The sequence below is a fragment of the Galeopterus variegatus genome, unplaced genomic scaffold (genome assembly GCF_000696425.1).
Source record: "Galeopterus variegatus unplaced genomic scaffold, G_variegatus-3.0.2 Scaffold37, whole genome shotgun sequence".
NCBI lineage: Eukaryota > Metazoa > Chordata > Mammalia > Dermoptera > Cynocephalidae > Galeopterus > Galeopterus variegatus.
In genome coordinates, this window is record NW_007726148.1 from 579,791 (window position 1) to 604,507 (window position 24,717).

Sequence of the window (24,717 nt, forward strand, 5' to 3'; positions counted from 1 at the left end):
GTGGGGGCCAGCCCGTGGCTCACTCGGGAGAGTGTGGTGCTGATAACACCAAGGCCATGGGTTCGGATCTCATATAGGGATGGCTGGTTAGCTCCCTGAGAAAAGGAAAAATGTGGGGGCCAGCCCGTGGCTCACTCGGGAGAGTGTGGTGCTGATAACACCAAGGCCATGGGTTCGGATCTCATATAGGGATGGCTGGTTAGCTCCCTGAGAAAAGGAAAAATGTGGGGGCCAGCCCGTGGCTCACTCGGGAGAGTGTGGTGCTGATAACACCAAGGCCATGGGTTCGGATCTCATATAGGGATGGCTGGTTAGCTCCCTGAGAAAAGGAAAAATGTGTTTGGTATTGAGGTATACTTTTTATTTTTGGAGTTTTTGTGTTGATGGGAATAATAGCTTAAGAACTTAGAAAAATTCTGATGTTCCTCAGTTGGGAAAGGAAATATATTTTCCCACCCTAGCAATGAATAGCAAGAAGATTGTGCTGCAGCCTGACATTGGTACTACTTATAAGTAGAGGGAAGCATCTAGGCAAGGGCAACATAACCAGTGTACACCATGCAAACCATCATCCTGGTTGATTTATTATTATTATTTGTAGCCATTCCAACAACACTTACTGAGCATCCACTGGGTAGAGACACCACCCTAGCTCGTGTTTTGGAGGAGCATCAGATTGAGTGCGTGAGTGAGCACGTGGGAGAGGGTCATGGATGTGTGGGTAGGAGAGGAAAGAATAGGAAGGCAAAGTTAGGGGAGGAAAACGAGGCATCATTTAAGAAGCATTTGCCTGGCAGGTGGCCTCAAATATCTGCATTTATTATCTCATGTGGTAAGAAGCCAGGGAGCCAGGGGTGGGGGCGGGGGGCACAGTTTAGCAGTTCAATGGCACTTTGCTCTCTCCGAACTGCCATCTTCAGCTGCAAAATGACTGCAGTCGTTACCAGCAATTTTGCAGCCATCATCTCAAGTGACGAAGAGAGACATTTCCTCTCATGCGTCTCTTTTCAATGTGAAGGAGAACCTTTTCCAGAAGCTCCTACAAGGCCCCCTTTGGGATACCTTGGCTGGGGCTGGCAGACATGATCTTGCCCTAGCTGCAAGGGAGGCTATCTAACAGAGAACTACACCTTAGGAGCCTGTGTCAGTTCTGGGTGAACAAGTCAGATAATCCCTGCCTTAGGAAACTTACCTTCTAATCATGTGGCCAGACTCGAGGTCTAGAGGAAGAGAAAGAACTGGAAGGGGGAGGCTACACAGAGTCTGGTTTCAAGGCCATTGCAGTTGAGGGGCTGAGATTACAGGCTGTAACTCTAGAAATTCAGAGAGATGTTGGGAGCCCACATATTGAGAGAAAATCCCATAACTTAGTTACCCACCAGAAATGTTAAGCAAAACAGAGAGAGTGATTTTTCTCTGTGGGTAAATGGAGACAGAGATGGATGACTATTAGTCAAGGGAAAAACTACAGAACAAATATTGTCCATCTCCACATTATCTGCTTTTATCTTTTAACTATTTAACTTATTTCATCTATTTCTAATAAAACCTTTTGTTACTAGCTCTCTTTGCAATTGGTAAGGCATTTTCAACTTTATTATACCTTTTGATCCCCAGAACAGCCCCATTAAGGAAAATGGGACAGGGAGGATATGCCTGTAGGATTTTCAGATGCAGGAACCAAATCCTAAGGACGATGTTGGATGTGTCCAAGTTTACCTTAATTATAAGCAGCAGAGCCAAAACTGAACCTCAGGGGTTGTCAACCCAGTCGGATATGTTTTTGGCAGCATCCTAATTCCTGAAAAGGTATGGATAAGTGAATGGTCTGCCTGGGTATTTCTTTCTTACTTATTTTAAGTCGCTGTTTTCTATCAGTTTATTTACTTGATTTTTGTTTCTCTGTCAAGTATCTAAATTAACAGAAAATGAATGCTCATCCAATTGAACTGAGCCAGTACTTTAAAATTTTTATTAAGTGATAGAAAATGAAATGTGCAATTATAGATGAAGATTAGAGGAATGACAGGAAACCAGCGCTAGATGCTGTTGTATGAATGTTGAAAAATCCATTCCAGGCATCATTTCAAATTCCCTACCTCATTTTGCCACTGGCCCCAATTTTCTAAACCATTCCTTTATTTTTAAAAAATGTGGTTTAATCATATGAATTTTTTTTTTTCCTTTTTGTCTTTTTCGTGTCCGGCAACGGGATCGCAACCCTTGGTGCTGCGCCCGCACCTCGCTCAGCCAGTGAGCGGGAACCGGTCTGTATGTGGGATCCGAACCCTCGGCGGGAGCGCCGCTGCGCTCCCAAGCGGCACACTGTAGCCAGTGCGCCACCAGGCCGGCCCAATCATATGAATTTTTGAAGCTGCCATAAATCATTTTGTAACAAAATGGGTTATTAATTAATTAATGATTTATATATATTGTAGTCAGTTTTGCCTAATACACAGGAAAATATTATCTACCCTTCCTGTAGTACATGGAACTACATTTTTAATTGTATCTCTTTATTTATTTGTAAATAATGTCTCCAAGCCAAAATGGTACCATGGGTCTTTTAAAAAGAAAGTAGAGAGAGATTTATAGCCCTGGCCCCTTCTATTTGCATTGGTTACTGAGTAAGAGTCACATATGCCACATAAAATAAACATCGATAATTATAATTGCTTGGGAGTCAAGCCTAGTCGAATAAGTAAAAAAATCTGATTTTCACACTAGCTTAGCAAAAATGTATGGAAGGTTATTTTTTAAATAATGATACTTCCTGTATCTTCTTCTCATGCATCCAATTGATAATTTATCATTAGGCACACCACACATTCTCAAAGAATTAATACTGTGATGTTTGCAACACTCTAATGGACATAGCCTCTAGTTGTCCGTTCCTCAGTGGGAGTGGATTGGTACTTGGAGCAAAATTTTTCATTACAGGTCTCAGCATAGCAAATTTTAATTAAACTAACTAGATGAAGATGCAAGGAATTTTCCTAATTTGCTCATGGAAGTTTCTTTAAAAAAGAGTTCAAGATAGACATTTGGGGCCTGTATTATTTTTTGCTTCGCTGTTTATTTTTTCAAAAATGAGTTATCTCGCTTCTCATTTTCACTCTTTGGGCATTACTTTTTTAAAAACTGATATAATAGGGCATATCTGCTAGGTCATGATGTTTGAAAAAAAATACAGTAAAAATGCTGTCTTTTTATTTGTTTATTTTACCCAATAAAGTAAGACAGTAGAATTTCTCAGCGTTGACCTAAAAGTTCTGCCCTTTCTCTTCTCTTAACATTTTCATTCCCAGGTCATCACATTTGGTCACAGAGCTTTAAATACCATCTATATGTGTCTCCCTAATTTCTATGTCTTGTCCCTGAACTCCAGAACCTAATTCCCAGCTACCTAGTAGATATCTCCTTCACTGTGATGTCTCACAGACCTCTCAGTATTATCATATCTAGGCCACATTCCTCAACTTGACCCCCTTCTCTTCCTGCAGCTTCTCCAGTCCGGTCAAGGGCAGTCCCTCCTTCTAGTTGCCTAGGTCCCAAACGTTGAAGTCATCTTTTCTTCTTCTCACTGTCCCTTTCTTTCTCTTTTTCTCCACCCGATAAATTAGCTAATGCTGTCATCTCTATCTTCACTATCTCCCGGATCCAAATATTTCTCACCCTCTCACTGTCCTGATTCAGCATCCATCATCCCTCATATGGAAAGATCAACAGCTCCTCTCTGCTCTCCCTGCTTCACCTCAGGCTTCCCTGCAATCTACTCTCAACTCAGCAGCCAGAGCAATGACAATTCACTCTCAGAGGACTAGGATTCTTGCATGTTTGGTTTGTAGCTGAGTCCCCAGCATCCAGTGCCTGGCACTCAGTATCAGAATTTGTCAGATGTTTATGTGATGAGCAAAAGGAAGGAGGTGGGAGCAGGGCAGAGCAGGAGGCACAGGGGTGCTGAAGCGGGATGTGGGAGGACAGCTGCTGGGGGAGAAGATGGTGCAGAGTTTCAGCTGTGGGGATAAAAAGGATTTCAAGCAAACGAGTGTCTTGATCGGAGCTTTCTGACGAACGTGTAGAGAAGACATTTGGTGTACATGGTAAGGAGATAGTGCCCACGTTAGCAAGCTGTTGCATCAAAGATCCATCAGGTAGGGATTTTACTTTTCAACTAAAAACTCGGACTAGCTTAAGGAATTTGAGGGCTCACACAGCTGAACTGTCCAAAGCAAGCTTCAGGCATAGCTTGACCCAGGACTCAAACAATAGCAAGAGACCCCCTTTTTCTCTCTTCATTTCCCGGCATTGTTTGCTCTGTTGTCAGCACAATCCCCAGGTCTTACACAGCTACAGGCACTGTGTCCTCTCTCCGAAGTCTCAGAGGATTCTCACAGCTTTTCATCGCCTCTAATGGAGTCACATGCCATTGCTCGAGCAGCCATGGTGGTCTGGGAATGGATCAGTGGATCAACTTAGACCAGGGTACACACCTCAACCTTGAGCTAAGGGCTGGAGAGCCATTGGTTTTCCAGAAGGAACTCGGGGTATAGCTGTGATAAGAAGAGGGGAATGGAGGTTTGTAATGGCCAACATATGACCACTGCATAGGAGTAATGAGGGCTCGAACTCGGGTCATTGCAGTTGGAATGGAAGAGGCAGGAAAGAAGTAACAGAGATGAAGCCAGGTAGACCTCCTGGCTCTGAGTGAAAAGAGGCTTGAATACAACTCTGAAGTTTTGAGCTTATGTGGCTAGGGTTTGGCAATGTCATTAAAGAAGATTCAGGATGAAGTAGGGGAACAGATTCATGAGACCAGGATACTGTTTTCTTGCTTTCTCATCCCTGTTTTTATTAGTAAAATTGTTTCCAGTTTCTCAGAGCTCAGGAACAATCAAGTTCTGCAAGAGGCCAATTCTTCCACCAATCACTTACTCGCAGAAGACTTGTTCCTGCTGTTTTCGAAAGTCTTCTCTATGAGCCCACGTGTGAAAGAGTCGGACCGAAAATATATTTTCTCTAAATAGTTTGAGTTTGCTTTGGTTGAGCTACCAGCACCTACGGAGTAGAAAACCCACAGTCAGAGCTGGCATCAATCCTCTCATAGAACATTTCCATGTGGGTGACTTAGGGTCGTGAGGCCACCTTCTAATGTACCATGGATTAGGCTCAGGAAACATGTGACACTCATCTGTAGAACGCTAGTGGATGCCTATCAAATGATGAAGTGAGAAACTTGTGATTGGTGATGGAGCGGGGTGCAAGAAAGGAGTGAAGGGGAGCACTGAATGATCAAGTTATTTGTGCAAACGTGGTAGCCAGCATTTTTTTTCTTTCTGGGGAGTGCTTACTGTTGACCAGGGACTGTTCTAAATTCTCAACATGTAAGTCACTTAATTGCCACAGCAACTCTCTGTGGCAAGTACTGTTGTTACCTTATTTTACAGATGAGGAAACCGAGACCTACGAAGGTTCTTGTCTGTGTACCTCGTGGAAGGCCCCACAGCTAGTGAGTGATAGAGCTGGGATTCAAACACAACCAGTCTGGCTCAAGGGCCTGCCCTCTTGATAAATGATCATATGTTCCAGAACTGCCCAAGATAGTCACAATTTATGCCTGTTATCTTGGCATAACAGGCATAGAAAGTGTCCCCATTTGGATAATACATTATGGATAACATTTCTCTTAAAATATCTTAATGATATTTTGCTTATTTAAAGCCAAGAGAATCTAATCTTACCAACAGAAGCATCCAAGTGGTTAGGTCGTATCTCCAGGCATACGAGGGGTGACATTTTGGATTGAATATGACTATTTGGTAATCACCCAGTTTGTCCTGAGAATTAAACCAGCTGTATGGGTTGGCGTAGGTTTGGTTTTAACCAGCAAATCACTTTGCTGTCTTGTGACTTTTAAGGCTGTGTTTTATGCTATGGTAAAGTTGACAATACCATATTTTACCTTTCTGGAATGCTTTTCTTTATGCCTCAACATTTGGCTTCTCCAGGTTCCCCCGGATCTTCAGAACGAAGTGCTGATCAGCCTGTTAGAGACTGATCCTGATGTCGTGGACTATTTACTCAGGAGAAAGGCTTCCCAGTCATCGTGAGTATACCGGTTTTCCATCTTCTAAAGCCGTGCTGGGGACTTCTATATCCATTTGTAAAGAATTAGAAAGGTTTGCATAACTCCATGTGAGGTGATCTGAAGTGGAATTTTGGCAACTTTCTGGCAGCTCCGATCAGGCCACCTAGCTAGAAAATGTTTCAGTCTTACCAATCCACTTTCTGAATTAAAAACCACTTTACAAGACTTTTCTGTCTCATTTTCAGCTTTCTCTAGCCCCCTGAGGTCCTTTTCACTGTGTCTACTGGGGAAAAAATGCACTAAATCACTGGCAAGTGTCTCAAGGGACGGTGATGCACATCAGTGGTTCTACTTCTAGAATCCTGATGATTATGTTCAGGGGCTCCCAAGGCTGTGCCTGGATGTGCCCTACTGGTACAACTTTACCAGCAGGAGTGACACATTACCGTATCACAAGATAGTTCTTAGCTGAGGCCTAGGTGCCCATTTGAAATTAGAGATGTGCACCCTCTTTGGCTCTCCCATTCTTTATAGCTAGTATTCTTTTCATGAAAATGCACACTGGTCTCTACATGCACCCATGTTTGCAATGTGTAAAATGTAAGCCATGCTATAGGTTGGTTGGCTGCCATCTTTGCCGCCAAAGGAAGAGCACTGAATTTTTGCATTAGCTAGATTTTGTGGTTAATCCCAGCCTTTGCTACAAAGGCAGAGTGTACGGGGCCACTGAGCATTTTGCAGAGCCAGTTAGCGGGATAATATTGCATCATTAACAGGGAGCAATATCACGACCATAACATTGAACCTGAAATTTATGATAGGAAAGTTATTGCTATTCTCTTATGAAAGTATCATTTGTGTTATACTTGTAATCTACTGAATTTCAACAATCCTAAAACACATTTTTCTCCATGTTTTAATTGAGATTAATTTTATAATCAATGGCATGTGCTAGTTTATTTAATTTATAGCATTTTTTCTTTCTTATCATATATAAAATAATGATGTGTGTAATTTGATGGTACTTAGAAACAGTGACACATGTTAACTTATTCCTATATACTGATGTGAATTTGATGAATTAATTTTCATTTACAATTATTTCAGATTTTTAAAAATTTAAAGAAATTTGGTGAAAATCAGTTCCACGTTGTTCAACTCCCTTCTTTCCCAGGTCATTACATTAATAGCACTGCTAAATCCAGCTTCTTTCCATTTCCAGCTGAGCAGGGAAGACCCTTGAATTGGATCACCCTTTCAAATGCATTTTTGAAAATCCTTGTCTCTTCCAATTATTATCAGGCCAAATTCTGATTTAAGTAAGACGTTCTGCCTGGCTTCAAGCCCCAAGAGCCAGTAGCGAATAAAAATATATTCAAATTGTATAAAAGGGCTGGCATTTCATGGTCTCGCTTTCTTTATCAGAGAACTGGACTTAAACTTAATTTTTTCCTAAATTTCTAACTCTCATCAAGGCATAAGTTCTAATATAAACTAACAAATGGCTTTTCTTCCCAGCAGGTCATGTACCACCAGAATTTTAGTGAACTCATTTATTTCCCTCCCGTGTACAAGGAAACAGACATGGTGACATTCTACTCATGACTCTCTGATTAAGCTGCATTTATAACCTATCACTGGTACTTTGGGGGAAAGCTAGAAAACATACACCTAAAAAAAACACTGAATTTTTACTGGCCAAACTTCTGGTTTTGTATGGCATTATTAGACAGATAAATATTGTAATTTAAAGAATGGTTGATAAAAGTTATTTTTATGTGGTTTTCAAGTATGCTCTTTGCCATATAAATGTCGAGGTAAGAAGTGAACCTTTCTTTCTCTACTATTAGGAAAATGAGGAAGCATACATATTAAGCCCATCTCAAGCTGTCCAGCCTCTTCTATCTCCTGTCCCTGTAAGTGTAAGAAGCAGAATTGTAAGGTCCAGATGAGCTGATCCTAGACCAAGATCCTCAGTGAGTGTCAGGGCTTCCAGGAAAGGAAACTGAGCCGTGGGATCTCTGTGGGTGTCAGAGACTAGTGTTATTGGAGAATAGAGAACATCTGGGGAAGATTGACTTAGTAAAGAGAAGAAAGTGTTTGTACATTTTCCTCTAGGTGGAGGCCAAGGAAGAGCCCAAAAAGCTGATAACATACATTAAAAAATGAATATTGATTTTTAGTGGCCTTTTGAGGCTTGTGAGTCTTACCCCTCAAGCTGTAGGCAGTCTCTTTGTGCCTTAAAACATACTTCTCAAACTTTACTGTGCATACAGGTCACCAGGAGATCTTGTTAAAATGCTCTTTCTGAATCAGTAGGACTGGGGGAGGAGGTCTGAGAATCTGAATTTCTAACAAGCTCCCAGGTGATGCTGATGCTGGTCCATGATCCACACTGAGTAGGGAAAGCTTAAAATATCAAAGCATATTTGATATCAAAATATCAAATACCAGGGCCGGCCCGGTGGCGCACTGCTACAGTGCACCGCTTAGGAGTGCGGCGGCGCTCCCGCCGAGGGTTCGGATCCCACATACAGACCGGTTCCCGCTCACTGGCTGAGCGAGGTGTGGGTGCGGCACTGGGGGCTGCGATCCCGTTGCCGGTCCCGGTCCGGTACGGGCGCGACACTGAGGGTTGCGATCCGTTGCCGGACACGAAAAAAGACAAAAAGGAAAAAAATATATATCAAATACCAAAAAGATAAAAAATAAAGTAAAATAATAAAATTTTAAAAAATACAATTAAAAAATTGTACAAAGCCAAAGCCGTTAAGAGCTTTCCGACTTGTTGGAGGAGGCTTGCAAGGAGAAAATATGGGAGGCCTGTTGTTAAGTATGTCAGCGTGGAGTGCAGAATGTAGCTGCTGGGCCAGTGGTTCTCAGACTCACCTGTTCATTTGAATCGCCTGGGGAGCTTGAAGAACAGCTGTGCCTGGGTGCCACCCTCCAGAGATTCTGATTCATTTGTTCTAGGTTGTGGTCTGGACACTGGGATTTTTAAAAGGTCTTTGCATGGTTCTAATTAGCAGCCAGGACTAAGAAGCTCTGGTCTAGAGCCACCACATTGGATAGTACATGTTTACTATCACACAGGGACTTGAGGGGGGTGATTTTTGACATTAAAAAGGTGTCTTTGTGTTGATGAAGGAAGGGAACCAATGCTCCAGACCACAAATCCTCTTGGAGTTTGAAGAAGGGAAAGAGGTGTGACTTGCTGTCTCAGGTATGGCTTCTGAGAAGAGGAAGGATTTTCAGTGAACTTTGAGGACTGGGAAAGGTGTCAACAGGCCTGGATGTTTGGGGAACTTGGACCAGGGCCTGGCCATAGCAGCTAATATGTTAGCTGGCTGGGGGCACAATAAAGAGACTGGCCAGCACAGAGGGCAAAACCCTTAAATGACAGACTGAGGGGTGGCACTTAAGTCAAGAAGCAGTGATGATGGGTTACAGTGACATTAGATTACTGTGATGGTAGATTACAGTGATAGTAAATTATAGTACCCCAGACGGCCAGATGGTGCTGTATAAATCAGCATGTCAGTTATCCGTCAGGCCAGATGGTGCTGTATAAATCAGCATGTCAGTTATCCGTCAATAACACACTTGTGTAGTTTAACACGCTGGTTATGAGCTTCGGATCCAGAGGCAGATCACCTGAGTTTGAATTCCAGTTCCACTGCTATTAATTGTGTGGTCTTGGGCAAATTAGTTAATCTCTTTCTCAGTTTCCTCATCTGTAAACTAGAGATAAAAAGTGGTGCCAACTTTAAAGAGTTGTGTGCTCTTAGAATATTATCTGGTTTATAATAAGTGTTTATTACTATCAGGTTACTTTGAATTTCACCATTTGTTCTTTTACGACTACTTATCAAAGACTTGGGCATCACTAGATTCTACCTTGGTTTCCACGAGATAGCAACCTACCAGGTAATATGGCACAAGAGAGATCCCTTCCACTCTTAAGAGTGGCATCCTGTCTAAAAGAAAAGCCCATTATTGGCTTCCAACCCTTTGATTTTTTTCCTGAAACTTCTCTTCTTTGCCACCAGTTCACATACCTAAATAAAGCTTTAGATTCCTGTGAGGCCAAGTGGAAACTGCACATAATTTTATTTGCAAGGGAAAAGAAACAAGTTTTCAAAAGAGTGTAAAACCCAGAACATGAAAATATTTGTTATAATTAATGTTTTGAAAGAGCAAACATTTAGTGATATTTGGGAACTTACTGTTTTGTTTTGGTTTGGGTTTTTCCCTTCTTTATGCAACATCAGAATTGGAGGAGTGAAATAATTCTTTTTGCTTTTTGGACTTGTCTACTTAAATTTTTAGCTTCAACCAAAACAGATGCCAAAGGGAGATTAGAAGAGATTTTTATTACTAAGGTGCAAGACTTTCAGTGTTTTTAATTGCTTTTCTAATGTATTTATTAGAACTATATGTTCTTTAAAGGTACTTAAAATAGCACCCCCTGCCCCCTTTGATTTAGGGTTGTGAGGAAATAGGGATGAGAACGGAGTGTTAACCAAGGGTATGCTGAATGTGGGCATTTGCAACAGAACAGAGGTGTCATAGCCAGGCTGGAACCAGGAGAGACAAGGGAGGCACTCGCCTGGGCACAAAATCAAAGGGGGTGCCATAAAACGTAGTCATCAAAATGAACTATTCTGTACTGTAATATTTTTAAAAATCAAAGTTAATGCCAAAAATCCATGATGAACAAAATATTAAAAATATTAAAAGACTTAATGCCATGCTTAGCCACACTGTAACCTGGAGCAAAAGGTACTATGTGCCACTGGCTCACCTGGAAGCAACTCATCGATCATATTATCAAAACCTACTTTGCATATCTCAGCTTCAGCTGAGAAAATTGCTGTGTTTGACAATTTCTCTTGACCGAGTGACAATTTTAAATAATTTTTAATTAAGTTAACCTAAAATAAAATAACGAAATTCTCTACGGCATAAATGAAACATTTAAACTTAATATAATGTTGTAAGTTCTAATGTCCTACTTTTCATTATTTTGATATTTTTCAACTTGAATGTTCTAGGGAAAAATTAACCATACATAAAACCATGTATATAGGGGTATACAGCTTTCTCTGTGCCTGATGTGCCTCAGGTCCCTAGAATTCTGCGTAAGGGATGCTTTGCAGAACTGAGCATGATTGACGTGAAAATCCCCTATAAATCCAGAGCTCAATAGAGCTCAGATCATCTGTCACATGGTAACTAGTTCCAACAACAGTTCTTGTAATTTTTAAATACAGGCTCGAGAAAATGTTCAAGGAAGATTCACTCTTATTTTGTCAAACCTCATAGGTTCCCCAGGAATGTAATACTAATTAAACATGGCTAAATAGAACATCTTCCCTACTATGTTCTGGAAATGAGATCAAATAAAACAAATTGAACTGCATTTGGGGAGAAGGCAGATATGAATGAACCAAACCCATAGATACATATTTTTAGATTTCACCATGGTTTATTCTTGGGGGCCTTCACACAGTTTTTACTGAAATTGTCAAAAAATAGCAATACTGGTGACTAGCTAGTCAGGACCGTGGGTGAAGACTAGTACTTGTCTCAAAAAATAAAATATCAGAACTGGAAAAGAATTGTTTTGTTTAGGTAGATGTTCACTCTATTGAATGATAAGTCTACCTTCTTCATCCTGGAGGAGTGTCAGGATTTCTTGTCATTTAAGGGTGTCACATTTAACTTATCAAATAAATATCATGCAGACAATTTATTTTAATCTTCCCAAGATCACCATTAAAAATGTCTTCTTCCACAAATCCATGGAGTGTTACGAGATGGACTATAATTTCTGTTTCCCTTTTACTGGGATTTGCCAACTCAGAAAGATTTTCAAGAAATTTTCAGAGACAAGAAATCTGACTTTCCCAGTACAATAAATGAGCCAGGAATGCCACTGACTGGCAGTAGCTGGTGTCCTCAACTGTCATTTCACTCCAGTGCCCTGAAAATTATGAAACATTAACCTCCACCTACCCCTCACCCCCGACACACACACACTCCATTCAAGAAAGCCTTTTCAGCCAGACAGTTTCAGGAAAGAATGATGTGGAATAGGGAACTCCATAATGAAAAATTCCAAAAAGTGGCAGCAAGCCTGCCATGGAAAGGCAGTTCAGGATGGAAGGAGAGTTGATCGCGTCACCCCTTCCTTCTAACACCATTACTGTCATTCAGAGCTTCTTGATAAATTTACAAAATATTAACTTGAAGATGCTTTATCAGGCACCCTATAGATAAAATGAATAATGACAGCATTCTTTTATCCTCACCTGTCATAAGTGCTCCATATGTCAGGGCAATTAGGAGGGAATTAATAAAGACTAAGAATGAGGGGAGAAATTTCACCAAAGCCTGATGTCCAGGGTGCTGACTTCATCCCCTGGTGGGGAGTTTAGATCCATGTCAGCTCCTCTTTGGGGTCGGGTACCTTTTCCCCCAGGATTCTGCATAAGGGAGGTTTTGCAGAGCTGAGCGGGATGAATGTGACAAGCGTACAGCAGTGAATTCCTTCGCCAGTACAATTAATATTATCCAAGGTGGTTATGTAGGGGCCAAGGAAAAAACTTTCCTCTTCACCCCTGAAGATTCATTAAAAATCACTGACAAATTCAGATTACTATGAAGAACAGGCATAACAAATTTTATTTTAACATGCATAGCATGGGGGAACTGCAGAACGAATGCTAATATCCCAGTGGGGCATAGACGCTTACACACCCCTCTTCATAGGGAAAGGGGAGATGGGGGTGTAGGGGTAAATGATTTTTAGGGGGATTTAATGGGCTTGGAGAACATACCAGGGTACTTCAGAAAGTTCATTGAAAAACAGAATTGAAAGATAATACTAATATTTCCATGAACTTTTTGAAGTACCCTCAAACAATGGCCTGGGACATTTGGGTCCACAGAGCAGACAATGACTGGTAAATGATTCTCTTCAAAATACTGAATGGGACCAAAATAGAAGACAATGGTCTGTGACAAAAGTTATTCCAGGTGTGTTGACAGACTCTAGTCTTCCTTCCTGTGATATGAGTTCATGAAAACTCAGGGAAAGGGCCAGAGGTCATTGTCTTCTTCTTTGGTGGGTCCGGACGTTAGGCAGATGAGGGAACAGCTTCATCCTGTGCTTTGGAGAGTGAGAACTGAGGGACAGGAGAGGGGAGAGGTCAGAGATACCTCAAGACTGCTTCTTTATTCAAGCATGTCAAAGCACCATATTTTAGGGTAACAGCCTTGGAGCCCCAAAAGTTACATGCTTAGAGTTCCAACAGGCTGCAGTTTATCAGTCGAACTATCAAGCTAAGGGTGAAGCCAATGCACATTTGAAATTTCCACGGGTGTTTCTCGCTGGGGCAACTCAGCGAGGGGCTGGGCTGGGCACATCCGGTGATTGAACCGGAGTTTTCCATTTATCTACAGAACAAGTTCTGTGCTTCCGGCTGCAGTGCAGGCCTGCCCACAGTACCCTGCCAGCGTGTTTACACTCTGACCTGGAGGGACCAGCTAAGGGTGAGGATGTGATTCGCTCTCCATGCCCATCCCATGCTTGTTTGATCAGCTGGGACTGGCCATGCATGCTGTGGGGTTTGAGGGTGTAATGGAGAACCAACCCCTCATGCATGGAGGCAAACCCATCTTGACTGGCTCCAACCTCAATCCATTACACCCTGAGCTAAGAGAGGCCACTGGGCTCTTTTGTTGGATGCAAACCCATGTCAACTGGCAACCCATCCACCCAACGTTCTGAACGTCAGTCCATTAAACTCCAAAACGTAAAAGGAGAGGCCACTGCAGGTTTTGAGACTATTCCTCCTCTAGTGAATCACTGGTCAGAGTAAATATTTTATGTAAATAAATACATGAATATTTTAATGCCTTTACATGGGACCCTGAACTCAAAACGGTCTTCTTAGAGTTGGACTATCCTAGCGGCCAACCTGAGAGAAGACATTTCAGGGATACCCAAAAGGCGGTGCGTTTTTCTAGATTTGACACTGAGTGTCCTGTGGAAAATCACTAAAAACTACCTCCTGGGTTCATTTTGCCACCAGTGTTCAGGAATTAGAGAGTGCTGTTCACTGGAGCTGGTCTGAGGAAGGTAGTGCACACTCAAGGAGCACCCAGAGCTGACTGACAATGGCAGGTTTTAGCCACCCTCAGGGGACCCTGATCCTGGCTGACAGCCCCTTCTCTGACAGCTGCAGCCTGAAAAGGAGCTTTCATTTTTCTTCTCATTTTTATCTCTAGGTTACAGGCTCAGGGAAGTTTTTCCTTTTCTATCTTTTCTTACCATCCAAATTTCCACTGCACTCTACCTGGGTCTATTCACACCCCGCCCTCTCACAGAATTTCTGGATCCTAAGAACTTGTTTTCTGATTTGTGATTTTTTTATATGAAAAATCTTTCAGAGCTTTATAGATTTTACCTGATATTTATACACAGGCAAACAGTAATTTCCATACATTTAATAGTTTTCCAGAAACTTCAGGATAGAATAGATTTAGAAGTGGAAATGAGCAGACACAGAAAGTGTAGGTACTTAATGAAGGTGTCCACGTGACTGGACGTCAAGCCCCCTCTGAGGGGACGAATGTACTCTGAAAAGCCCTCATAGTTCTGCTTCCAGGTCTCCAGAAATTTCTCCAAACTCCAGCCTCCACTCAGAAATCCTATTCTCTCTCTCTGTCCTCTGTCATTATTTCCAGTTGTATTGCCTAAGAGGGTGGTGTGTGTGCCTGTGTGTGCACATGTGTATATAGTTGCATGTGTGTATAATGATGTATGTTATATGTGTGAATATATATCTGTGAGTATATGTGTGTGCATGTCTGTGTATCTGTATTTGTGTATATATGTGTGCATGTGTGTTTATATGTGAATGTGTGTGAATATGTGTTTATGCGTGCATATATTTATGTATGTATATTTGTGTGTGTGTGTGTGTGTGTGTGTATTGAGTATATGTGTGGGGTGTATATGTGTATAGGTGAGGGTACTTCAAAAAGTTTCATGGAAATATTTGTAGTATCTTTTAATTCTATTTTTCCATGAATTTTTTGGAGTACCTATGTATATGTGTATGTGTTTATGTATTAATCCTGGATTTGATTCCAAAAGATTCAATAATAATGCAATGAAATGACACTAAATTTTTTTAAATCTCTGAACTGCCTAAGTTGTCATGAGAGTCCTGAGCGGTGAATAAAACAGTTTTGTTTTGTTTTTTAATCGGTGGGCTTTCACGTGGAAAGACAATTCTTGGACATGAGTTCTCAGGAAAATTTGGCCACCACCTTTTGACCTCTGCTGAGAAAATAAAATGATAGATAGGAAAATATTTTAAGCATTTAAGAAGGCCATCAAGTCTAAGTATAAAATATAGCATGTTACTATTGACTTATAATAATGTTGAATTCTATTTATTAAATAAATTTTAGCAGGGTCCCAACCTTTGCTGCCTCTATTGCTGGGAAGACATGTTATTTAGTGAACTCCCTGTTTCTTTCGCTGATTACTAGATAGAGATCAGGAACAAGAAGAGTTGTTAACAGTGGCTTAGTACAAGGCCTGCCACACTCTGAACTCTGTGCAAATATCAGCTATTACTCTTCTTACAGGCCAAGAGGTTGTTTGACAAAAGAATATTTCTCAAGCTGTTTGCCATGTGTGTTCATAATGCATCCCTCCCATGGCGGGGACACACTGGGGGCTGGAAAGAAATCTCCTTGGATGGCCCCCACGGCTTGTGTCTTTGGCTCTTACCCCAGCCACCCTGAGCAGATTCAGGGCCTGTGTCTACCGTGAGACGCCTCTTCCACGTCTACCTCCAGGAATTATCTTCAGCTGCCTCCCCCAGTTTCTCCCCTGATGGGGACCCCAGCTGTGATCACTTTGGTAGCTTGACTTAGGAGACTAAAGCAGCAGAGGAGAGAAACTCAGGTTGGTCCCTCCTGCCCCCCTCTCACCTCAACATGCTCTGACGCACAACCAGGCTACGTTCAGTCATCTGGACTGTGCTCACGGCAGACGCAGGAGGTCCAGAAGTCAGCTGGGATGGGCACACTGTCTCTCCTTCCCTCAGCTGTGGCCCCGGCCACCACAAGGTCAGGACCACCACATCCCCCCACACACACCAGGCCAGCCATTGCTGCGGTTTTGGTCATGAGCTGTGGTTTCTCTCCTGATTTGGCTCTTAGCAGTCTATGGATTGAGGGAGGAAAGGCAGGTTTGGTTATTAGAGGTTCTCCAACATCCCCATGCATCAGAATCACCTGGAGGCCTTCTCTAAATACAGTTTGCTGCCCCACCCCAGAGTTTCCCTTGCAATAGGCAGAGCTGACTTCCTGGGCTGTGATCCTGCACTCAGAAGCAGCCCACATATGGTTTAATGATCTGCTGTCACCATCTTGAGATTCTTAATTTTTCTTTTTTTTTAACATGGGACTCCACATGTTTATTTTGCACTGGGCTCTGCAGATGATGTAGCCAGTCCTGTCAGTAGTTCCAGAGTGGAGCTTGAGAAGTGACATTTCCAGTGAGCTCCCAGGTGATGCAGATTCTGCGGCTCTGGGAAGCACACTCGCACGAGCCCACAATGAGATTTTGCAGAGTCGACCCAAAGAACAGAGGAAAGGGCCAGTGGTCCTCTCCTCCTCTCTCTCACCTCTGCTTGATCAGATTCAATCGCAGCTATGAGAATGGAGGAAAAAGTAGCTGGCAACTTCAGTTAATTCGTCATTGTTATTATTGTCCTTGTTTTATTTTGTTTTGTTTTCACCAAACTAAATGTTCTCATGAAGCATGTTGCCTTTTCATCAACGATTAATGTGGGGATGATTTTCCTGTCTGTACATTAGTCCAAAAAAATTTTTTGAAGCAGCTTGAGAAAATATGTAAAGTGGAATAATATATCATAGTAAGTAATTTGAGAGGCTGGGGAAAGGAAAACCTTGAAGTTGGGGTGCAAACACACGAAGGCCTCCCTCAAGCGTTGATACAACAATGCCGGTGGAGCCCCAGTTTCTGTGAGCCTTTTAACAGCCATTGCAGACAGAAATACGTTATTTATTACATGACTCATAGTTTCATAGGGTGAAAATAACCTCCTTGCAGTTTCATAGGGTGAAAATAACCTCCTGGCTCAGTAGAATCCCACATCTCCCTAGTATCAACATTTAAGAGAAGTTTCTTCCATGGGGTATCTTTCGTTATGCACATAACTCCTGGTTGAATCTGCAACTTACAACCCTTTGTTTAATATATTCTCCTCTATATGTTTTGTAAGACAGGGGAGCAAGACATGAGACCAAATGAGTGGGTCTCTGTAAACTAACATGACATTTACAAAACTTTCCTCCCAATATGAGGGGGCAAAAACCAAAACATTCATAACCCTGGGGGTTGTTTTGTTTGGGCATAGGGACCAAGGGAAAGCTTCCTCTTCACCCCTGAAGGTTTACTGAAAAATCAACCATCAAGATTCAATTAATATGAAGAAAGGGCATAACAAATTTTATTTGAATGTGCTGGGGAGGGGCAGTCCATGGGGCGTTATATGTACCAGCCTTACATGTACCAGTCTTATATGTACCAGTTTTATATACCAGTTACATGTACCAGCTACATACCAGTCTTCACAGGGGAGAGGGGAGGTGGGGATTGTAGGCGATTCTATTGAGGGACAGTAAATGATTATTAGGGAATGAGCCTGAGAGGCAGGTGGTATTTTGTGGAAAAGTCTGTCCAGGTGTGATGACCGCCCATTCTCTTTTCTCAGGGAGTTGATCTTTCCTGGTTATTTGATGAGATTCCTAGGGAAGGGATCTAAAGATAATTGCATTCCTTTTAGACAAAAGCTTTCTTAGTTAGATAAGGAAATTCCAGAGAAAGTCCCTCCCTGCCCCTGATTGGGAAGACAAGGTTAGAGGAATCTTCATTTTGAGGATATGCCAAAGTGCATATTTTGGGGAATAGTTTTCTGCACCCCCACATTGGCTAATGAATTGACTTGCCTCTCTTTAAAACATCCCATACAATAAGTCTTTATGTACTCACTGTTATTGATATAAAACCACGGCTTTTTCCTGCTGAGTAGACATAAGACATTTTCACTAACGACTGGAAAAATGTCAACCGAACAGGGAAAACAAATGAAATTAGCACAGTAATATGATTTCTAGACCTCGTGGGAATATAGAACCCTGCTTCTGAGCTGAGATGCATGTCAGCTACCAGTTCAACACATTCGATTTTTCTCATTTTTATAGTAAACTTCCTCAAGTGGAGTCAAACCCCGTGACAACAGACACATGTCCGTGTTTTGTTTTATGTTCCCTCAGCTAGAATTAAGGAGACTGTTTTCCCCTTTAAGTAGATATGGTGGTTAAATAGTTCCCCTCCCCCCACTTTCCAGCAGAAATAGTACGATCCTTTTATTTTCTCTTCAAATTCATTGGAGGCCTAAAGGTCTGGAAAATCACCGTCATGGCTGTCCTCTGGCTCCTTCCCATAAGATTATCCGATATCAGTTCAAAGAGGAGGCAAGGAAAAGACTTATTTATTCCATGTGGGTAGGAAATGTCCTCGGCAAAAGCGCCGAAGCCCTTGGCTGCCCCGGTGACAGGCAGATTCTGGGATGCTTTCCCCTGGACACGAGCCCCTGCTGGAAACCTGAGCCCAGGCTAGACGCCCTGTGAGCGCGCCTGCTGCAATCGCATGCACCAAACCATTGGGCTGGGGAACAATGGCTTAGGCGTGTTTGCCTTCTTGAAGACCACAAAGGATTTGTTTTGAAAAATTAAACTAAAAGAAAGCAAAGACTAATAAAGAGAAGCAAAGTGGGGGTGGGGGGGGGAAACAGAAGCAGGTTCTGGAACTTCTAATCAACCTGTGATCATTTCCCTTTAAGATGTTGTCAGGGCCACTGTTTTGAGGAAGGTAGAAAATAAAGATGTTTCCAGGTAAGACTTTGTGCACTCTTTCCATGTTCCTGAAGTTCTCGTTTTCCTGTTCCACTTACATTTTCATTGTTATTTCTGTTGCCGCGACAACTCATGCACATATGAATATGCTAACAGATGCTGATGAGTATGCCTTATGTATCAATTCGTAAAAGCACTCCTGCCTCGCAGAATCATTTTAGGTGTATTTAAATACAACAGACTCTAGTGATAGTCATATGTTTATCTTTTTGGCCACCATTTTATACATGCAACACTTAATTTCCACCAGTAGCATCAGCGTCTTTATCACAGGAAGGATGGATTTCGTTACCCTAAATATTTTTAGGGAGAAGAAAAGTGGTCCATAACGCCAGAATGAACTTCAAGTAAGGTGTCAGCAATAGTTTTATCAGAATTTTTATTTTTAATTCAGGATATTGAGGGAGGTAAAAGAGCTATCTACCACTTTTCCTTGCTTGATGGGCAGGGAGCATCATTCAGGCTTTCTTTCATTTTGCAGTGGGGACAGGAGTTCCTCCGCGGGGATCCAGCTGGGTTCCCGCGCGCCTCCTCGGCCCCATCTGTTGGCTGTTGCTGCCCTCTGCTGGCCATGGCGAGGAAACGCTCTCACCGTATGGTTGTACACGTCTGGGGACATTGCTTAAAAAGTCTTTGTTTCAGCCCCTGTGTTCCACGCATTCTCCTCCTGTCATTTGTGTAACGGTCGTATTGTTTGACACTGGTCACTAGTGGCTGACACACTCACACACCTGTAATTGTCTCGTTGTGCCAGAAGCCCTGACATGCTGCGGTCGGAAGTTCCCTTTTCCGTGGGCGGGAGGCACTCGTCCACAGACTCCAACAAGGCCTCCAGCGGAGACCTCTCCCCTTATGACAACAACTCCCCCGTGCTGTCCGAGCGCTCCCTGCTGGCTATGCAAGAGGACGCGGGCCCAGGGGGTTCGGAGAAGCTTTACAAAGTGCCAGAGCAGTGTATGCTGGTGGGCTACTCGCCGTCGTCAAAGTCAAGGGAAAGTTCTCCCGGACCACGGCTTGGAAAAGGTAAAACCGGAGCCTGGCTGGCGCTGGCCACAGCAAGTGACTCTCCTCTTGTGGCATGTGGCATGGCGTGGGGCTCTTTGGACCTCGCTCCATCTCTCCCTTGTTTGATGTTTCTGTAATTCAGTGAGCATTTACTGAGTACCTGCTGAATACCTACTCTAGGAAGAGAAAGGTGTGGTGAACCTTGTCTAGGAGGGTCCCTGCAACCCACACACCGATTGTCATACATCTGGGAAGCAAGCACATGCCCAGAGGAGCCACCTGTAGTCCCAGCCGACTCTTGGCCTCCAACTTCTTAGGGACTTTATGAGTCCTGGCCGGTGGGTTCGGGTGTTAGTGTAAGGTGTTGCCCAATTACTGCTGTTACTTTTATAAAAACACGCAGAACCCATATAGCAAGACAGTGTGCCAGAACCAGATAGTGTTAGTGTCCGATGACAACAGCACTAGACTTGCAGTCACAAACCTGCTGTGCCGCTTTCAACCTGCAGGATCTCAAGGGAGTGACTGAGCTTTTGAGTCCCATTTCCCCGTGCTATGAAGACTAATAGTGGTAACAGTATTCAATTCATTGGGTTTAACTAATTCATCCATGGAAAGTCCTGAGCGCAGCACCCAGCGTGTGATAAGCACTCAGTGGCGCTACCTGCTGTGTCACCTTGTGTGCGTTTCTTACCTGCTCCTTATGCTGGAGCCACTGAACACACGGAGCCACCCACCGGGCCGGCCTGTGCTTCTGTGAATCGTGATTATGATCCCATCGCAGGACTGCGGTGAGGATAAATGGGATGACGAAGGAGCCTAACATAGTGCCTGACTCCATAGATATGTATGCACAAAGGGATTTATGAATGAACACAGGCAGGCTTGAATGTGTCAATACCAGTCGCAGATATTCCTGAGGGCAGCACCCAAATTGTAACTACGATTCCTCTATCTCTGGGTTAATGTGGTTAGAGGAAATCAGGCTGTGGCCACCCACCACCCTTGTATTAGTTGCCTGCTGCTGCTGTAACAAATTGCCACGAACTTAGTGACATGAGTTTGTTCTCCTACAGTTCTGGAGGTTGGAAGCCTAAAATGAGCCCACAGGGCTACCTTCCACTCTGGAGGTTCTAGGGAACACCTGCTTTCTCGCCTTTTCCAGCTTCTAGAGGTGGCTGCATTCCTCGTCTCGTGGCCCCTTCCTTCTTCTTTAAAGTCAGCACAGATCAGCCTCTTCTCTCCTGCCTAGGAGAGAAGGACCCATGTGATTGTTTTGGGCCCACCCAGATAATCCAGGAAAATCTCCCATCTCAAGAACCATAATTTAATCACATCTGCAAAGTCCCTTTTGAATATAAGATAACATCTTTATAGGTTCTGGGGTTTCTGATGCAGCCGTCTTTGGGGGGCCCTTATTCTGTCTACCGCAGCCATGATACAGAAAGAGCCTTTTTGTAAATCCCACGTGGAATAAGCCTCCTGATAGGCAGGTCTGAAGTGTATTCTGGTTTGTATCCAACACAATCGCAAATGTAGTACTTTGCACAGTAGCGATGTTATAAATATATATATTGACTTTTGTCCTTAAATTTTCATTTTGTGTTACGTGCCTTCTTATACACTTTTCCCTAGATATGTCGGAGGAGCCTTTCAATATCTGGGGAACTTGGCATTCGACATTAAAAAGTGGATCCAAAGACCCAGGAATGACAGGTGAAGTATTATGTAAACTGTATTGCATTTACTTTTCAAAGTAATTTTCTTTAATTTTTGCCTTACTATTATTATATTACATGCTTGTCAAATATTATTTGGGAAATGCTCAAAATGGGGGTGGGGGTGGGAGGATAAAACTATCCTTAGGCTTTCCGCCCAAATTTGCCAATCTTTCACTGTATTTCATTCCATTTCATTTGCAAAAGTTTTCAGACATAGTAACGATCATTCTGTCTGTGCAATTTTGTATTATTTTTTAACTTCCATTTTCCAGTCTTTTCCATCATCCATTTTAAGGGCACGTGTATTCCACAAAGTGCATATTCGTGGTTTACAACCCAAGGCGTAAGCAACTAAGTTGTTTCAATTTTGTTGTTGTTGTAGTAAGTTGTGCTGTCAGGAGCCTTTTATGTATTTTTAAAGAATTTTGAAATGATTAATATATTCACAAAATTTTGGAAAGCAAGTCAAAATTTATAAATCCCAAGCAGGAAAGTGGGTCAAATATTATCAACCTCTCTAAGAACCCAGAGGTACGGTCGCGTCGCCCTCCGTGTGGGGTGCGCTAGCCTGTGTTCTGTGACATTGAGGTGGCAGGGCACTTCGCGTGGCTGTTTCACCTTAATCTCATGGCTATTGCAAATGACTGGGTTTTCACTTTTGCTAATTTAAAAAAACAAAATTGTATTTATTCATGTAACTTGCTTTTATTTCTCACCAGTATTTTTATTTGTCTATTAATTAGCTGAATTTCCCCCATTGAATTCTCATTTATGGCATTGGCTATTTATGTATGCTAGTGTTTTTAAAATTGATTCTCATGAACTCTTTATAGAATAAAGATGTTAACTCTTTTTCCAGATTGTTTGCCATTGATACTAACCCTTGCATTTTTTTTTTTTTTCTGCTTTAGATATCTGGAAGTTCTTATTTTATTTTATTTTTATTTTTTACATAATTAATTCTACTACTCTCTCTTTTTTGTGAATTCTATCACAAAATTAATCTTTAGTTAAGCGTTGGATAGTTAGTCATCGGTATGCTTTCCAATGTTATTTCATTGTTTTAGCCCTTAATTCTTTAATCCATCTGGAATATATGCTGATGTATGGTATGAAGTGTGTAAATTATTTGCTTTATTGTTCCAAAATACATATATACGCTCCCCTTCTTGTGGTTTTGCAATACCTCCCATATTACATTTTAAAAGCACAGTGAATTTTAAAATTTAATCCAGCTGACTTTAGTACTAATTCATTATCTAACTATATGTCATTGTATCCTGTGAAGTGCTTTCCTGCCTTTTTCCCCAAGGAGAAACTCTTCCAAGATGCTCTGCTCCATTTTCCTTCTGCTGTTTCGACTCTCCTCTGTCTCTGTGTAAATGCTCGGACTCCCCCACCCCGCCCCCAGTATGGTCTTCTTCTCTTTCCCTGCCTACGTTTTAAGACTTTGGGGGGCATAGCCATAGGAAAATGGCAGCTCGGGGACATATGCACCGAGAACTCATTTGCCTTGTGAAATGCACTGTTTTTTCTTTCCCTTTAATTTCCTAAAGCGAGTTGTATCAGTTAGGGAAAAGTAAGTGCTGTAACAAACACCCCCGAAATGTCAGTGGCTTAAGCTATGACAGGTGAATTTCTCCCTGACATCACAGTCCAGTGTGGATTTTGCACGGCGAGGAGGGTGAGTCGGGTAGGAGAGGGAATGCTCTGTTCCACGCAGTCACCCAGGCTCCAGCTAACCTTTGGCTCCACCGTCCTCACAGGCTTTGGAGGCTTCCAGGTTTCACCATACTGGGCTGGTTTTGAGGGAAGGGAGAAAGAGGAGGAGGTAGGAGTGCATTTGTTCTGCTTTTTTATTAGAGCAGGTGTAGAAATGGCTCACATCAGATGTCTCCACGTTCATTGGCCAGACCTAGTTTCTGTGGCCCTCCTAACTGCAAGAGAGGCTGGGAAATGCCATCCATGGAAGGAAACGGGAATGATTTGGTGACCGAGCCAGTCTCTCCCACAATGGTGGTTGGAGAATATACATAGCGGCTGCTGTATTCATTACCTTCAGGCATCGAATGGGGGTGTTTTAGATTCAATTCACTTATTCCTACAGCTTTTATTGACGTGCTAGAAACACGAAGACAGAATGTGTATCTCGACCGGATTGCAAGTTGCATTGAGCAAGAAGTATGCTACTTTCATCTTCTGAGTTCCAAAAAGTTTTCATAGCCGTGTAGAGGGGACCTTTCCTGAAACAAAAATTGGTGACAAGGCTATTTAGTCCAGCTCCACAGCTCAGCCAACTTAGAGTCTAGGCGCATGTGTTTGGAGTCGCCACTGAATTGTGCGAATAATTAAAAAGTAGTCTTTTTTTTTTTTTTTTTTTTTCTGGGAAGTGTTTGTGTTTTTTCGGCAGCGGCAGCTGAGAGTGTGCTGTGCTTTTTCAGTTTTAGAAGTCCGCAGTGGCAGTATTGGTCTGGCCATCACATGTTGGGCACCAGTGGTGACTCCATGAATATTCATAACCAAATTTTTTTTTTTTTAAGTCGGCAGTGGGAAGAAAATAACGGGACTCTAACCCCCCACGGGGACTCCCTGCGGACTAACTCCACTTCTCGCTTCTCTGCCTTCCAGGTTCCTATGGCGACATTTTTGAAAGCAGCTCCCTAAGGCCGGGGCCCTGCTCCCTTTCCCAAGGGAACTTGTCCCCGCACTCGCCTCGGTGGCAGCGGAACCTCGCAGAGCTGGACGGCGGCGCGCAGGCCCCTCGGAGGACACAGACGGCGACGGAGCGCGGGGCGCACGCGCCCGTGTCGCGCGTCGGCTGCACGCCCCACGGCCAGGGCGTCGCCAGCACCGGGCGACCGGCGGCCGGGGCGG

General features: G+C 42.8%; 2 protein-coding genes across 2 annotated transcripts in view; both read left to right on the top strand.

The window, feature by feature from the left end:
- The window catches only part of ARHGAP6 (Rho GTPase activating protein 6), a 482,346-nt gene extending 462,087 nt beyond the window's left edge, over nt 1-20,259 (top strand). The window contains 4 exon segments of the mRNA XM_008571217.1: nt 6,009-6,106; nt 19,872-20,150; nt 20,152-20,222; nt 20,225-20,259. Of these exon segments, the coding sequence (XP_008569439.1) occupies nt 6,009-6,106; nt 19,872-20,150; nt 20,152-20,222; nt 20,225-20,259 (483 nt within the window).
- A 1,500-nt stretch (nt 20,260-21,759) lies between these two features.
- The window catches only part of LOC103589324 (rho GTPase-activating protein 6-like), a 5,167-nt gene continuing 2,209 nt past the window's right edge, over nt 21,760-24,717 (top strand). The window contains exons 1-2 of the mRNA XM_008571279.1: nt 21,760-21,838; nt 24,472-24,713. Of these exons, the coding sequence (XP_008569501.1) occupies nt 21,760-21,838; nt 24,472-24,713 (321 nt within the window). The remainder of the gene's footprint in view (nt 21,839-24,471; nt 24,714-24,717) is intronic.